The sequence below is a fragment of the Erpetoichthys calabaricus genome, chromosome 4 (genome assembly GCF_900747795.2).
Source record: "Erpetoichthys calabaricus chromosome 4, fErpCal1.3, whole genome shotgun sequence".
NCBI lineage: Eukaryota > Metazoa > Chordata > Cladistia > Polypteriformes > Polypteridae > Erpetoichthys > Erpetoichthys calabaricus.
In genome coordinates this window covers 125149023-125164289 of record NC_041397.2, presented here as the reverse complement: position 1 = coordinate 125164289, position 15267 = coordinate 125149023, and the positions used below count along the sequence as shown (strand labels likewise).

The window sequence follows — 15267 nt, the reverse complement described above, 5'->3', positions numbered from 1 at the left end:
TGATTGAATGATATTGTGAAGACACTTTACAATTTTTAATACAATAAAATGATACTAAATATGTTGTGTTTTTCACTCGCTAAGATACTGTGTGGTAGAATCAATCCACTCTCTGAACAAATTCAGTCTCATTTTGGAGTCATGCAGGGTTGAGTTTAACTAGTAGGCACTGAGTACAAGGCAGGAACCTACACTGGGTGAGAAGCAGTACAATTAAAACTATTTATAGAAATTAATTAAAAGTTAATGGGAAATAATTGCATTCAAATACAAATGAGTTGGAATTTGATTTGTTTTTATACTTTTATTATATGACATCTGAACCTGTTGGGAAATCTGTCCTGTAGCTTGGCAATGTTAATGTAAAATAAATGTGAATGCTGCAGTGATCAGTTCTACTTTGTCATAGTTTTAAAAACCCTGCTTGAAATCTTGCACCCAGTCCCTGACTATGTGCAGTTTGCAAATTTTCTGTTTGTCTAGGGGACTCTGATTGTCCTTCCACCTACTAAAGATGTGCATGTTATATCAATTAGCTGCTTTAAATAATCCATGTGCATGGAGTGGCAACCCACTCAGAGGGGAGATCCTGCCTTGTTCTCCCATGACCCATGACTCTAAAATGGTTTGAATATGTATTTATGTTTGAACATTTCTAATAACAGTCTGTCCTATCTAATATAAATTCAGCTACATTTGACACTTATTTTCAGGGTGTCAGTGCACAGAAGAACATCATGTCATGATCAAAAGAAATTCCTCTAAAATCTTCTGGGGCATAATACTTCAGAAACGTATGGGCCATGATCTAGATCAAGTAGATCTGATAATGCTTTGATTAAATCAATATCAGTCGAAAAGAGAAAAAGAAGTAAAATGTAATAAGGCATTTTTAAGTATTGAATACAGAAAATATGAATGTGCCCCACCTCTACACTGTGTCACAGCGCTAAGTGGCAAAAGTGCTGTATAAACAAGGGTTTGTTTGAGTGATCCTTTATCCTGTCCAGCTACAGATAACAGGTATAAATAACGCACTGGGTTTTTTTCTAACATGCAACAGGTGTACAGAATCGTTAAAACTTTCAAATAAAAACAGTACGTTTTAATTTAAACTCCCATTAACTTACCTGGTTCTTTTGTCAAAATAAAAATGTGCCTAAAGTCACACCACAGTCAAACTACACACACATAATCACTTGATAGTCATTCCAAAAGAACGTACTGAACAGACCTGAACAATACAGATGTTATGCTGCACCATAGACGAGGCGCATTTTAACATAATCCAACATGTTTGTCTTTCATTCAAACGAACAGCATACAATAACAGCGCAGACGGATGTTGTTTTACGTTATTCGCTTCAAAATGAAGAGCACCTGTTGCTTTAGCCACGCAAGTTCATTATAAAAGTATTGGTCCTCTTACAACAACAACGCTTTCTGCGATTTTTCTTAGTTAATTATATGTCATCAAAGGTCTGGTGGATGAAGGAAAGAACGCAAACCATACATGCAGTGAGGCTATCCGTGCCCGTTCCCTCAAAAGGACAGTAGCACCTGCGATTCGATCGCTGACGACTTTGTCATTTCCTCTGACTATTTCTACGGCGTCTATCAGCGAGGCGCCAAAAGGAGAGTTAGAGGTACGCTCTTATCTTCTTTTTCAAACATTTCATAGAGACTTCGACTGACAGTAGGGATGGCCATATCTAACAGCACAACCCCAGGGTCCTTGTGGTGAGCGGGGATTGCGCACGCTGAAGCGCGCGGCCGCGGTGACGGGCAGCCTCTCTCTAGCTCAGTCAGTAAGGAAGAGGAGGAAAAGCGCGTCGCATCAGTTTGCCAAAGCACTAACCTGAGATGCCGCCCCCAATGACGATCACGTCGTGTTTGTTGGTAGACATTGTGATCGCCCGCTCTTGCACACAGTCTCCTTCAACAGTATATATAAATCTGCCGGGCGTTCCCTTCTTGGACACTGCTTCTCTTTCAGGCGTTATTGGCTTCGATCTCCGTTGTATTTAAAGAGCTGACAGCCAAGGCCAGCGCAAAGCTCCGCCTCCGAACCGTGTTTGCCTACCAAGCTCTTTCCCTCCCTCTCTCTCCCTCTCTCTCGTTCACTTTCTCTCTCCCTCTTCTCTCTCTCTCTTTATCTCTAACACTCACCTTTGAACGAATTATTCCTTAAACTTCACTTTGTCTTTAAGCACTATCTTCAGTCAAAGGGGAAACATTAATCTCCTAGCAGTTTTAGCTGCATCAGGAACTGTTACTACTAGACAGAGTCCCAGGGGACCAAACGGTACAGACAAGACACGTGCTGTTGTTTACCTTTTTGTGCATTTGTTTACCTCTTGCTTTAAATGTGCTTCGATTTTGTTAAAACTTGTAAGTTATACTTGGGCAATGGAGAGCAGTATACAGTTTAATTTCAGATGCAGAGGGACATGTTTAATACTGAATGGTACACGCAGAGCAGCATGTTCTTAACATATTTCCCAGTTAGGTTTTCTGCAGCATTACACACTTTCCATCCGTTTTACTTTGTATCCACTTTTGAGCCTACCAGGACAGTATAGATCAAACTTTTCTGATGAAATTCAGAAGAAACGTGTTATTCTGTCATATTTGAGTGTACTTAGCTTATTACATGCACGTTTTCAGATCCAAGATTGAAATCACAAGGCTCACTTGATGCACATTGACAGTCTGTCATAATGGACCCAAATTGTGGTAAAGATTGCTATAAGATGATTTTGAAACTATTCTGCAGTACTGAGCAATAGACAGAAACTAGTCCTGCACAGGATGCTAGTCTGTTGAGGGACTTGCAGTGTTTTGCAAAGGGTGTCTTTTATTGTAAAGCATATCTACAAATGGTGTATCTATATTGTAATAAAATGCTATATTTGTGTACAGTCCCTCAGAGCAAACTGATTGGCCAGTTTGGCTTTTTTGACACAAACAAAAGGAAAAGTGTGAGTGTCAGACACATGGTGAGAAGTACAGGTTGTAGGAGGCATGCTGAGAGTCCACTTCAAAGACAGGAAGTATAAAAACAGACAGGAAGCAAGCAATGCACCTCCAAATGACAGAATCTGAGGGGTAGGCTTTACAGGATGTTCCTCAAGAGAGGGAGTGCTGGTCAAGAGGTTTTTGAAAGGTAACATAGCTGGTCTTATATATAAACGTCTACATGTGGAAGTGTGTGTGTCTGTAGGTCCGGCCCGGAAGTGTGAGGTTACAGTATGAAGCTCAAAGAGCCAGCGACAGGGATGTGCGGTCAGGGGAGGTCTGCCTCACCTGTCATTATCCATCCATCCATTTTCCAACCCGCTGAATCCGAACACAGGGTCATGGGGGTCTGCTGGAGCCAATCCCAGCCAACACAGGGCACAAGGCAGGAAGCAATCCCGGGCAGGGTGCCAACCCACCGCAGACCTGTCATTATGAAAAGTAAAAATACTAAAAATGATAACAGTAGTACCATCAGACAGGAACTGTCACTCGAGGTGTTATGAATGATTTATGACCTTAAGCCCCGCCCCAAAAATATGATTTATGTCCTTAAGCCCCGCCCCAAAATATGATTGATGAAAGTATGAAATATGAAAATATGAAAATATTATTTATGAAAATATAATTTATGAAAATATTAAAATAGTTTATGATAATATGATTTATAAATTATAAACTCATGACACGTGGGTTCATTTTATAAACACTAGATTCAAAACTAATATTAAGAAATTAAATAAACACTTATCTTACCTGTAATACATAGCCATGTATCTGTGTAACTTTCTAAAAACGATATATATAAAATATTCACTCCCCCCCACCGTTATAAACTCATAACACATGGGTTAATTTTTTTATAAACACTAGATTTAAAACTAATGTTAAGAAATTAAATATACACTTATCTTGCCTGTAATACATAGCCTTGTATCTGTGCAACTTTCTAAAAACGATATAAAATATTCATTTCTTATGCCTGTGTGCATCTTTTTAAATTTCATAAGACAATTCTTAACGTTAAAGACGCATAACTGTTGTTTTAAGCCTTAGCAAAAAGGTTCACAGACGGTACAGCAATTTTAATTACATCCCCACAGGTAGTCGCCAAGCCAAATGCATATCATTGTTTATAACCTAGATTCAAATGTATTCATTACACTTTGTTTTAAATACCTTCCCATAAGAAGACGTGCACCTTTCTGGTTTTATGATGAGCCACCTGGCATAACACTAAAAACATCAAAAATACATACCTTATCGATAAGATTCATAGACGTTGCAAGCTGACAGATAGTTGCCAAGCCAACTGTGTCCCCATTATTTATACCCTAGATTTAAATATGTTTTAACAATATGATCGCTCAGACCATGGGGGTATTTTTCGTACGTGGATTACTTGTTTAGCCGGATGTAATTGTTGACGATTTGGCATGATCCTGGATCTGTCGGTTTTTCGAAACTCTTGCTGGATGTGTTGTCATAGCAACACATCCTAATCCTCAAACCTGCTCGGAGCAGGTTTGTTCTACGTAAACAAGGATTAGTTTACACACGTAATCGGTGATGGTGCGTGGAAGTCATCCAGTCATGGCTTCGCCGTTCATGAATGAGCGACCAATTGATATCGGTGCACAAATTATAAGAAGAGAATTTCATATAGAGAGGGTTTTGAGTGATCGGCAAGATACTTTATTGCTCCCGGAGGAAATTCTTTTCGAAAGATACTGCTTTAGCCAGGGGGGAATATTGTGCCTCAAAGATTTATTAGCACCTTATATTTGAAGTCAAACTCGGCGAAGTCGGGCTCTCACAACCACACAGACAGTATGCATTGCTTTGAGGTTTTTTGCAAGTGGCACTTTTTTATATACTGTAGGCAATGCGGAAAATCTAACTAAAAGTGCAGTTTGCCAGGCAATTCGTAAAGTCTGTTTGGCTCTGAAATATTTCCTTCGGGTTTTCATAGTGTTTCCTGGACACCTGCGTGTGCAGACAATAAAAGAAGTGTTTCATGTCATTGCAGGTAGGTAATACACAGGTAAAAATACCCACAGTTCCATAAAGAATCTCAATCAGCCTAACATTCTCATTACCCAGGATTTCCAAATGTGATTGGGGCACATGGGACTGATCAGAGTGGAGTTTGATCAAACATTATTTGGAAAATGTACCTCTACTCCTGATAAATAATCAGACACAATGTGTCTTCATCAAGTATTTGACCTTCATCAATATCTTGTAGGTCAAACACAAGTTCTAGGGATATGACATTCCCTGCAACTGACCCAACAAAAAAGAGGGCTATATGGAACATACCTGTGGCACACATGGAGGACAAATATATGCAATGACCATTCTTTACCTGAAATGAAGTGACCACTGCATCCTGCCACTGGTTCTGAGGAGGAGCTTTGCCCTGGAATGCCCTCAGAAACAGGGCGATGGGCATTTTGCTGGTTAGCCAACTCTTCTGCAGGGGTTAGGTCTGGACCGCATGGATCTCCACCTGTTTTTTGCTTGTCTGCCTTCTTATTAGCTTTAAAATTAGTGTTTTTTATATTATATATGATTATGTCAACAATTCTTTAAATAGTTATATACCAATATTTACCAGTTTGAAGTATATTCTTGTACTTCACTTTAACCTGTTCCCATGTTCTCCTTGTGCTCACGTTTGATCTGGAATTATGACATATTAAATAATAATTAATCTGACACACAGGAAATGAAACGCTGCATTCAGTAAGTACAATGCACATTACTTAGCGTTTAATTTGTCGCCCATTTTTTGCCAGCGGTCTTTTCTGGTTTGGGCTGCTATTGCAGTGTTACCCCTTGTGCATATTAAATCTTGAAATTCTTCATGTCCTTCGAATAGAAGGTCCTGCTCCGCTTGTGTGGAAAAAAAATGCGCCCTTTCTTTTGTCATTTTGTTACAGTCTATCAAAGACTTGCTGATCATGTTTTCTAGACTCAATACAGTATATTTGGGCTTTTCAGTCAGCGCCAGCTCGACTAATCTACTACACGGCTGCGTTTGAAAAACCGACTTATCCAGGATGAGTTTCATCGGCATTAACTCATCCAAGATGAGGCATCTGATCTCGGATGATTTAAGCGACGTACGGAAAATACCCCCCATGGCTCGTTACAACTTGTTTTAATTACCTTACTTTAAGAAGGCGACGCCAAGAAGTTGGAGCCTTTCAGTTTGTAAATGACCGCGAAATCATTCTGTATGTAGGGAATGTAACAACGTAAAATACCGGAAGTGTGATGAAACAGTGAGGACTAACGCTATCTCAGAAACAGTGACCTTTAGATTTGTTGTACCCCTTGGTAAGCGGAGCGAGGTACGCAATTAATTGTATGTTGTTTCATTTGTTCATTTGTTCTGTTACTTTGTAGAATGTTAAAAAAATGTACGTTTATATTTTTGTTTATAGTTTTCACGGTGCTCTTGACGATATAACGGCTACAATAAAGAGCCACAGTTTGAGACATAAATAAAGAGAAACGCACCAGTCTGACACTCTACGTATCGATTCCTTATAAACCAAGGGCTGCTTCAGTGAAAACTCGACCGTACATTTGAAACGTCCTTCACGTCTTGTGCTGCTTGGCACTTCAAAAGCAGCAGTTGTCCCGCTGATAACCTGCCCTCAGGCAAGTTCCGAGTCTGACAGCACATCATATATGCGGATACTACAGATACAGCGATAAATCCTTGATGATAAGGGACAGTGAAATTTGAACATCCTTATATATAAATACTTAAACCTACATGGACTATATTATAATGATGTAATAGTAAAATTCTTAAACCATTTAAGTTAAAACTGTTCCGTAAATTGTATGGTTTCCTTTGAAATATTTTATAAGTAAAAGTTTAACAAGTGCTATTTTTATTTTAATAATTATAAGTCAAAGTTTAAATGTTATTATGTTGTAAAAATTTAAAAGTTTGGATAAAGAACTATAATTCCTGAGGTAAAAGTTGACAATCAAAATGTTTAAGACAAAGTAGAGAGATATAGCTGTGAAGGTATGAAAAAGTTCAATGCTATGTTATGAAATCATAATTTTAAGCTTGTACTACAGTGAAAATGCCTAAGACTGAAGGGGTTATTTAAGTATTCATAGTGTATTTGCCTATGACTTTCATTTTATTCTAATTTAGTAAAATCCTTCGGGGTCCAAAAGTTGTAGGTGTCTGGTGTAAGTGGTGTCACTGAGGGCTGAGATTACTTACTGCTGTTTCACAGCCCACTGAAGACACAAAGAACGCAATACTCAAGATAATTAATCAGCTGCCCAGGCTATAAAATGTTGTCCACTACAGAAAATAGTGACAATCCAATAGAGACAATAAAAGTTAGATCCAGCTCTCGTGAAAGAAGCTTCACAGAGAAGGGCCAGGAACTGCATGATCAGGAAGCCAAGAAACATGAGAAGGCATTCAACAAGGCTTATGACTCGTGGAAGCAAATAGCAAAGGAAATTCGGACAAAATTGAAAACTTTCTGTTCACAAGAAGACTTTAATAAAATACAAGAAGACATTTAAACAAGACATGAAAGGGTGTGCCAACATTATGAATCCATTCGACACAACCACACTTCTACTCTGGAAATTGTTAAAAAAATGGATGCCTGTGTCATCTTGACTGCGGAAGTCTGTGACCTTGTAAGTAAAAGACTTCATACTGTTGAAGAGACCTATAATGACCAACTAGAGAAAGAAAGAGTGAGAATGGTACTGAATAAGGATGAGTATGGGTCTGTCTTTGGATATACAAAAACAGAAACAGTGATCTCAGAGTTATCACAAAGATCAGACAACCACTCAAAAGCCAGCTCCAAAGTCTCTAGCCAGCGTGCAGATGCAGAAGCAGAATTTGCAGCCAAATTAGAGCAGGCCAAAGCTATGCAAAAAATTCATGCTCAGCAAGCAAGACTTCACAAATTAGAAAGCGAATGGAAGCTCAATGAGACAAAAATGTTAGCAGAAATAAAGCAGAAAGAAGCAGAGATGCATCTAAAGCTGGAGGAGGAAAAGGCAAAGCTCCAGCAACTACACACAGCTAGAGAAGTGAGAGTAGCAGCAGCCCGGGTAAGGGTTTACAACAATCTTGAAGGTGACCTGGAGAGGTATGAGGAACAAGATGAACACAGAACCTACTCTGTGTGCCGAAACATTGAATCTAGAGTTCAGCTAAATCCAGAAGCTGTTCCTTTCCAATCTCAATATTTTTTTCCTGAAGTGCACGCACCTCAGGATTCGGTTAGTCTTGCCCAAGCAATTGCAAGTTGTGGACAAAGGTTTGAGACAACAGCAGGCAGACACCAATAAAAAAAGATTTAGACAATACTCACTTCCTCATTCTTTCTGCACCATCAGGGTTACAATACCTCAATGGCTATGTGGCAGTTACAATTTAAGAATCTTATTATAGCTTACATTTCGCACATAATGATCATTCCACATAATAATTTGTTATACAATATCAAAAGCTACCTTAAAAGTTAGTTTAGTACATTAGTCATACAGGAATACACTCTTACAGCTTATTGTCTGTATTAGATTACATTTGTTCAGTTAGCTTAATACCTCCTTATTTATTAATACATAAGTGACATGTTTCTTATAGTTCTATTAGCACCATACTTTATTATTTGGAAAGATTGAAGCACCTTAATTCTAAATATGTCTTCCTCAAAGTTCATTAGCCATAAACCGTCTCTCTATCCCTGATCCAACCCCATTTACTGGTGATCCCTTAAAGTTTATTGATTGGAAGACATTGTTCATTGCACTTATTGATCGAAAGCCCATTCCAACTTGTGAAAAGATGCTGTATTTGAAAAGGTACCTTGCTGGAGAGGCTTACAAGGCCATGGAGGGTCTTTTCTACAGAAACTCAGAGGATGCGTACGAGAGTGCCTGGACTGTCCTTAATGAGAGATATGGAAACCCATTTATTGTACAAAGGGCCTTTCAAGACAAGCTAATGAAGTGGCCTAAGATTGGTGCAAATGATCCTATAGCACTTCAAGAGTTTGCAGACTTCCTGCAAAGCTGTGTTGAAGCTATTCCCTATGTTAAAGGATTGTCCATCCTAAACGATTGTGAGGAAAATCACAAGCTGCTTAAAAAATTGCCCAAGTGGATTGTACGCAGGTGGAGCCGAGCTGTCCTAAAGGAAATGGATGCATCCAGTGACTATCCATGCTTTACTCACTTCACGGAATTTATACAAAAGGAAGCCCGCATAGCCTGTAATCCCATAGCCTCCCCTCTCATGATGAACGTCAGAACAGGAGATAAGAAGTCACTAAGAAGAGTCAGAACACTTAACACAAGTGCTGAAACAATTAATACCACCCCAAGGAAGGTGTAGACATTAGACTCCAAATCCAAACTACCCAGCTCTGTGTGCAGTGATGAAAACCATGGCATTGCTATGTGCACTGTCTTTGCAGCGAAACCTACTGAGGAAAAGAAGGCCTTCATTCATAAAAATCACCTTTGTTTTGGATGTTTTAGGAAAGAGCACACCAGCAAGGATTGCAAAAGGCGACACACCTGTTGCACATGTGGCCGACGCCATCCTACCTGTCTGCATGAAGAAAAATTTGAACGTCTTGTGGAGGCATCAATGACAGGTTCCACTTCTACAGAAAACAATGTAAGCAAGGAAGTCCACAGGGTAACGTCCCATGTGATCACACAAATGTGTCTGCCACCTCTAGCATTGTCCCAGTTCTTATATCATCAGTAGAAGAGGCAGAGAGAGAGGTTCTAACCTATGCATTACTTGATACTCAGAGTGATTCCACTTTTATTTTAGAAGATCTGATTTATGAGTTAAGTATGGATGTTCAGCCAGTACAGTTGAAACTTAGTACAATGACAGCTGTTGATACTGTTATAGCAAGCAAGAGTGTCCGTGGCTTACAAGTTCGAGGACTACACTCTGAAAACCACATCCAACTAAAGCTTGCCTATACTTGAGACTTCATTCCAGTTGATAAGTCTTACATACCAACTGTTGAAACAGCGCTGCATTGGCCACACCTCAGACACATGGCAAACAAATTACCACCACTCCAACACTGCGATGTAGGACTGCTGATCGGGTATGACTGTCCGTTGGCTCTAGCTCCCCTTGAGGTCGTCATAGGAAGTGAAAATGAACCATTTGCACAAAGAACTGAGCTCCGCTGGAGCATAATAGGATCATCCAACCCACATCTGAATAGACAAGGAAGTCATAGTTTTGTACATTGAATTGCAGCAAAGGAGATATCAGCTCCATCAGCCACTGACGTTCTGAAAATCCTAGAAACAGACTTCAATGAGAAGAGCTATGACAATAAGTATGTGTCCCAAAACGATGTCCACTTTGTACAGTTCCTTAGTGACAACATCAGACAGAAGGAAGATGGACACTATGAAATGCCCCTCCCTTGCAAAAGTAATAAGCCTCCCTCATTACCAAAAAACAAGAAGCTGGCTACTTTTCATCTGCTTCATTTAAGGAAGAAGTTACAAGCCAACCAACAGTACCATCACCACTACAAGGACTTTATGGAGGGAATGAACAACAAGGGTGATGCTGAGCCAGCCCATATTGCATCTGAGAGGGAGACGGAGTGGTACATTCCCCATCATGGTGTGTTCCACCCCAAAAAACCAGATAAGCTGTGAGTTGTGTTCAATTGCTCTGCAATGTTCCAGGGAATATCTCTAAATGACACTTTGCTGACAGGCCCAGACTTGATCAGTTCTCTAGTGGGAGTTCTTTGTCGTTTCAGAAAAGAAGCCATAGCTATAACCTGTGACATTGAAAGAATGTTTCACCAGCTCTTTGTCTCTCCTGAATTACGTAATTACCTGAAGTTCCTATGGTGGGAGGGCGGAGATTTGGAAAGAAAACCTCAACAGTATAGGATGGCGGTTCACCTCTTTGGTGCAGCATCATCCCCAGGGTATGCGAATTTTGGTCTTAAGTATCTTGCACGACAACACAGAGATAATTATCCATTAGCAGCGGCATTCATTGAGAAAAACAATCTATGTAGATGACGGGTTGACCAGTGCTTCATCTGTTAAAGAAGCTAGGAAACTGATTGTTGAAACTTAGGAAATGTGCAAAAGAGGGGGTCTACATCTTCATAAGTTTAACTCAAATGTGAAAGAAGTTCTCGACTGTGTAGATCCCTCAGATAGGGCAACAACCACCAATTCTTTTAATCTTAATTTGGATACAACAGCAGACCGCGTACTTGGTATTCAATGGTCGATAGAAAGCGATACCTTCAGCTATGATGTTATTTTAAAAAATCAGTCTTCAACACGCCGCGACATTCTATCCATCATTGCCTCTCTATATGATCCACTCGGGTTTGTTGCTCCATTTACTCTAAATGGAAAGTGCATCCTGCAAGAGCTGTGCCGTAGAAACATTGGATGGGATGATCCGCTCCCTGAAGACCTACACCCATGGTGGGCTGAATGGAGAAATGGTATCCAAAGTTTAAGAGAAGTCAAAATACAGAGATGTTATCACCCACAAAACTTTGGCAACATTGTCAGAACAGAACTGCACCACTTCTCAGATGCTAGCTGTGTTGGATATGGTGAATGTTCTTATCTGAGGTATAAGAATACAAATGGTGATGTTCACTGCACTCTAGTAATGGCTAAAGCAAGAGTTGCACCTGCAAAAATTACAAGCATTCCAAGACTGGAACTTTCAGCTGCTGTAGGTTCTGCCAGAATGAGTGTTATGTTGAAGGCTGAACTTGAGATTAAAGTTAATAAAGAATTCTTCTGGACAGACTCGAAGGTTGTACTGGCTTACATCAACAATGAAGCGTGAAAGTTTCATGTATTTGTTGCTAATCGTATCCAACTAATAAAGGAAACCACAGATCCCAAACAGTGGTATTATGTTGACACAGCAGAAAACCCTGCCGACTATGCCTCCAAAGGTCTTAATCCTTCTGACATCTCTATGTCAATCTGGTTGTCAGGACCTAAATTTTTGTGGCAGCAAGAAGTGAATCCTACAACTGACCTTTTAGCCGAGTTACTTGTGGGTGATCCTGAAGTTAAATCAATTCAGGTACTTGCAACAAGAGTCAGCAAACACATGGACATTCTTAGCCGGCTGAGTCGGTTTTCTTCATGGACAACATTTCTTAAGGTGGTTGCAAGAATAAAGAGACTGGGGTCTAAACAAGAAAATCACTGTGACCTGGGGCATCATGTATAACGCTGTGCGTAGAACTCACACTATAACATGGCGTAAGCACAAAAGCGGGATTGTGCGTACGCACAGAAAAATCCAGATGCAGGAATCTGTGCGCACGCAAAATTTCACGTTCTTCCACTACATAAATCCCGATCAGCGTGAAAAGTAACGCACGTGCACGTGCCTTCTGTCCCGCCCCAACTCCTCCCAGAATTACGCCTCTTTGAATATGCAAATCAATATAAATAGCCTTCTGTGAAAAGACAATGGAAAAAGCACAGGGAAAAATATAAGAATTTCAGCGAATACCATGTGGAGGCAAAGGAAAAACCTACTATTTGATGGTTTAAACAGTGGTATAATCAACAAAAGAAAGTTGATTGAGTGACAGAGTGTCGGAGAAACTCGAAAGATCAAGTTCACAAAGTCGCACAGTACCCGAAATAAAAAAGAAATCACATATCAAAGTCGCCGTGAAAAGGCGACTCGTAGCCCACCGTCTGAGTGTCATATGAAAGCTTATTAGGGTACAGACAAAAAAAATTGGCACACAGTGGGAAAAAAGCACGAAATGTCAACTTTAATCTCGAAATTTCCACTTTAATCACGTAGTTTATTTTGCCATTAAAGTAGAACATCATAAACTTCATCTTAAAATCGTTTATTTTACTAGTTTCTCAAGTAGCACGTTAAATGCTTTGTTCTATATTTGATCTTCTATGTGCTCTATGTGTGTGAATCACTACGTGCTTCCGTTCTTTCTCTTTCTCCGACAGGACACAGAATCCATTACATTCGAGATATTACAGCTCTCTGAATAATTAAAATACTGAGATGTATACGTGATATCATTTTCATGATTAGAGCAATGAAAGCATGTTATTAAACATGGGAACACGGTGGCGCAGTGATTGTTCATATCTCACGCAAGAGGCTTGCTGCGCCATGTGCGACCTTCAATGAAATAATTTATTACAGAAGTACTGTCTCTTTCAAACGTACTTTTCTTTCTCCAAATACCCAATCGCCACACAATCAGCTCTGTAATAAACATTAAGCTATCTGTAAGCTTAGAACGCTGATTCTTCAAAACTTTTAAGGAACATTGAAATATCTTCGTAGTACATGTTTAATTATTCTATCCATCTATCCTTCCAGTGTCGCGTCAGCACCAGCAATAATACAGCGCACTGTGTCCTCACATGTTTAATTATTAACAATGCAGATTATTTAAATGAAGTTAAAGTTTTATCTGTATACTATAAGCAACATATTTTGCTGCATTTCATCTTAAAAATGATATTGTCATCATACGCGCTTTATAAAGTAGCGCAGGTTGTGCAATATTATAACTGTAGTGTAAGTTTACAGTGAGGTGATTGTACTTATAAGTACAAACAGTTCTACAAGGAGCACTTGATGGACTGATTGAGTGCGTTTATAGTTCTTGGAATGAAACTGTTTCTGAAACGCGAGGTCCGTACAGAAAAGGCTTTGACGCTTTTTGCCGTGGTTGAGGTAGTGTGTACTTGAAACTGTATACCAATAATTCTCTTTCCAATCAGCTGCTGCTGTGATTCACACTCAGATACAGTGATATAAATACTCCGAGTGGTGCAGTGAGAGTAATATGGAAAAAGATGATCCGCAGTGGCAACCCTTAATGGAAGCAGCAAAAAGAAGAACAAGATGCAGTGAGCGTAACAACACTAAAGCAGTTATGGTATTTGGAATACTATGGCTATTCCCTGGACCATTATATTGCTACAGGTTAATTACAATCAGATGCATTTCACTAATAAACAATATGCAGTTAATTTCAGCGTATTTATAAAGCTGCGTCAGGAATGTGGAGCTAAGAAAGAAAGGGTGATCACAGAGGAACAGTAGCACTGCTTTGACGCTGGGTGCCACCAGTCTGCAAAACCGAGCGGAGAAATTGCGCACGCCAAGGTATGAGTTACCGTGGAAATGTGCGTGGCTTTACGCCAAGTTTAGGTTTTATACATCGCGATTTGAGCGTGGAAACATTCGTACTCAACATTTCTGTGCGTACGCACCGTTTATACATGAGGCCCCTGGTGACCACTGAAGAACGTGAAAGAGCTGCAGAAACTGTCATAAAGCGTATTCAACCTCAAGCCTTTTGTCAAGAAATGAAGTCACTCCTAAAACAAAATACTCTTTCTAGCGCGAGTCCTCTCTTCTACCTTGACCCCATTTTGATTAGAGGAATTCTTTGTGTTGGTGGAAGACTGAAGAAGTCTTCTCTCAGTCAGGAATTAAAACACCCCATCATTCTTCCAAAGGAAAGTCACATCATCAAGTTGATTCTGTTCTATTATCACAATAAGATCTGTCATCCAGGCCGAAGTCAAACTTTAATGGAACTTAGAGTCAATGGATTTTGGGTTCTGTTGCCAAATTGATGCACAGCTGTGTTCCATGCAGGAAACTTCGATCAGGAGAGGAGCAAAGAAAGGCTGATTTCCCGAAAGAGTGTGTGGAAGTTTCAGCTCCATTCGCATTTTGTGGAATCGACTGCTTTGGACCCTTCCTCATCAAGAGGAGTACAAAAGATATGGCCTGATCTTCACATGCTTCTCATCTCGAGCTATACACATTGAAATGCTTGAAGATCTGTCAACAGACGCATTTATCAATACTCTGAGGTGTTTCATTAGTCTTCGAGGAGCTGTTCACCAACTCCATTGTGACCAGGGGTCAAACTTTGTAGGTGCCAAGAATGAATTCAGAGAAGCACTCAAGCAATGCGATAACAAGGCACTCACGGTTTTCCTAACTGAAAAACAATGCAAGTTTATCTTCAATGCTCCCTCAGCAAGCCATGCTGGTGGTGTTTGGGAATGGCAGATTCGTACTGTTCGAAGTGTGCTGAATGCCACATTTGCTCAGTGTCCAGGAAGACTTGATGACGCCTCCCTTAGAACATTGTTCTATGAAGCAATGGCTATTGTCAACAG

The 15267-nt window shown here is 39.9% G+C and overlaps 1 protein-coding gene across 1 annotated transcript in view; it reads right to left on the bottom strand.

Annotated features, from left to right (window-relative positions):
* mao (monoamine oxidase) overlaps window positions 1-2037 on the bottom strand; it is a 167504-nt gene extending 165467 nt beyond the window's left edge. Inside the window, exon 1 of the mRNA XM_028799762.2 lies at window positions 1859-2037. Coding sequence (XP_028655595.1) covers window positions 1859-1907 — 49 coding nt within the window. The 5' untranslated portion in view covers window positions 1908-2037. The remainder of the gene's footprint in view (window positions 1-1858) is intronic.
* Between the last annotated feature and the right edge of the window lie 13230 nt (window positions 2038-15267).